Source organism: Lottia gigantea, assembly GCF_000327385.1.
Source record: "Lottia gigantea unplaced genomic scaffold LOTGIsca_16022, whole genome shotgun sequence".
Lineage (NCBI taxonomy): Eukaryota > Metazoa > Mollusca > Gastropoda > Lottiidae > Lottia > Lottia gigantea.
In genome coordinates, this window is record NW_008707970.1 from 1 (window position 1) to 1,072 (window position 1,072).

General features: G+C 34.5%; 1 protein-coding gene across 1 annotated transcript; it reads left to right on the forward strand.

The window, feature by feature from the left end:
• Positions 1–235: 235 nt before the first annotated feature.
• LOTGIDRAFT_177065 (hypothetical protein) lies at positions 236–1,060 on the forward strand (the record flags this gene model as incomplete). Its single annotated transcript, XM_009051213.1, has 1 exon — positions 236–1,060. The coding sequence occupies one exon, from the start codon at positions 236–238 to the stop codon at positions 1,058–1,060; it is 825 nt and encodes a 274-aa protein (XP_009049461.1).
• Positions 1,061–1,072: the final 12 nt, after the last annotated feature.

Consider the following 1,072-nt stretch of genomic DNA (forward strand, 5'->3'; position numbering starts at 1 on the left):
CGAATCCCTGCATGATTAATGAGATGATTATGAAGAGTCTCAAAAAATGTTTTTTGAAGTGGCTTGCCAGAGAAATTCTGTTATTGGAGTGAAAGGAGTTTTGGTTTAAATGGATTTATCTCCCTTTAATTGTGAGCTTAAGCAATCTCAGTGTATTTTCACATCTATTTGGGTAACATTATATTTTTAAAGAACATCTCTTGTTGATCTTAGATGTCTGTAGTTGAATTTAAACATGTGTGGAGCTATTGTTTTATGCATAACAATTAGGTTTTTGTTTTTACCTTTTTCTATAGTGTGTAACATTGATGGCGTCTGTAGTGGTGTCTGTAATATTGATGGTGTCTGTAATGACGTCTGTAATATTGATGGCGTCTGTAGTGGTGTCTGTAATATTGATGGTGTCTATAATGAGGTCTGTAATATTGATGACCTCTGTAATATTGATGGCGTCTGTAGTGGTGTCTGTAATATTGATGGTGTCTATAATGACGTCTGTAATATTGATAGTGTCTGTTATATTGATGGCATCTGTAATATTGATGGTGTCTGTAATGACGTCTGTAATATTGATGGTGTCTGTAATGACGTCTGTAATATTGATGGTGTCTGTAATGACGTCTGTAATATTGATGGTGTCTATAATGAGGTCTGTAATATTGATGACCTCTGTAATATTGATGGCGTCTGTAGTGGTGTCTGTAATATTGATGGTGTCTATAATGACGTCTGTAATATTGATGACCTCTGTAATATTGATGGCGTCTGTAGTGGTGTCTGTAATATTGATGGTGTCTGTAATGACGTCTGTAATATTGATGGTGTCTGTAATATTGATGGTGTCTGTAATATTGATAGTGTCTGTAATATTGATGGTGTCTGTAATGACGTCTGTAATATTGATAGTGTCTGTAATATTGATGGTGTCTGTAATGACGTCTGTAATATTGATGGTGTCTGTAATATTGATGGTGTCTGTAATATTGATAGTGTCTGTAATATTGATGGTGTCTGTAATGATGTCTGTTATATTGATGGCATCTGTAATATTGGTCTGTAATGACGTCTGTAA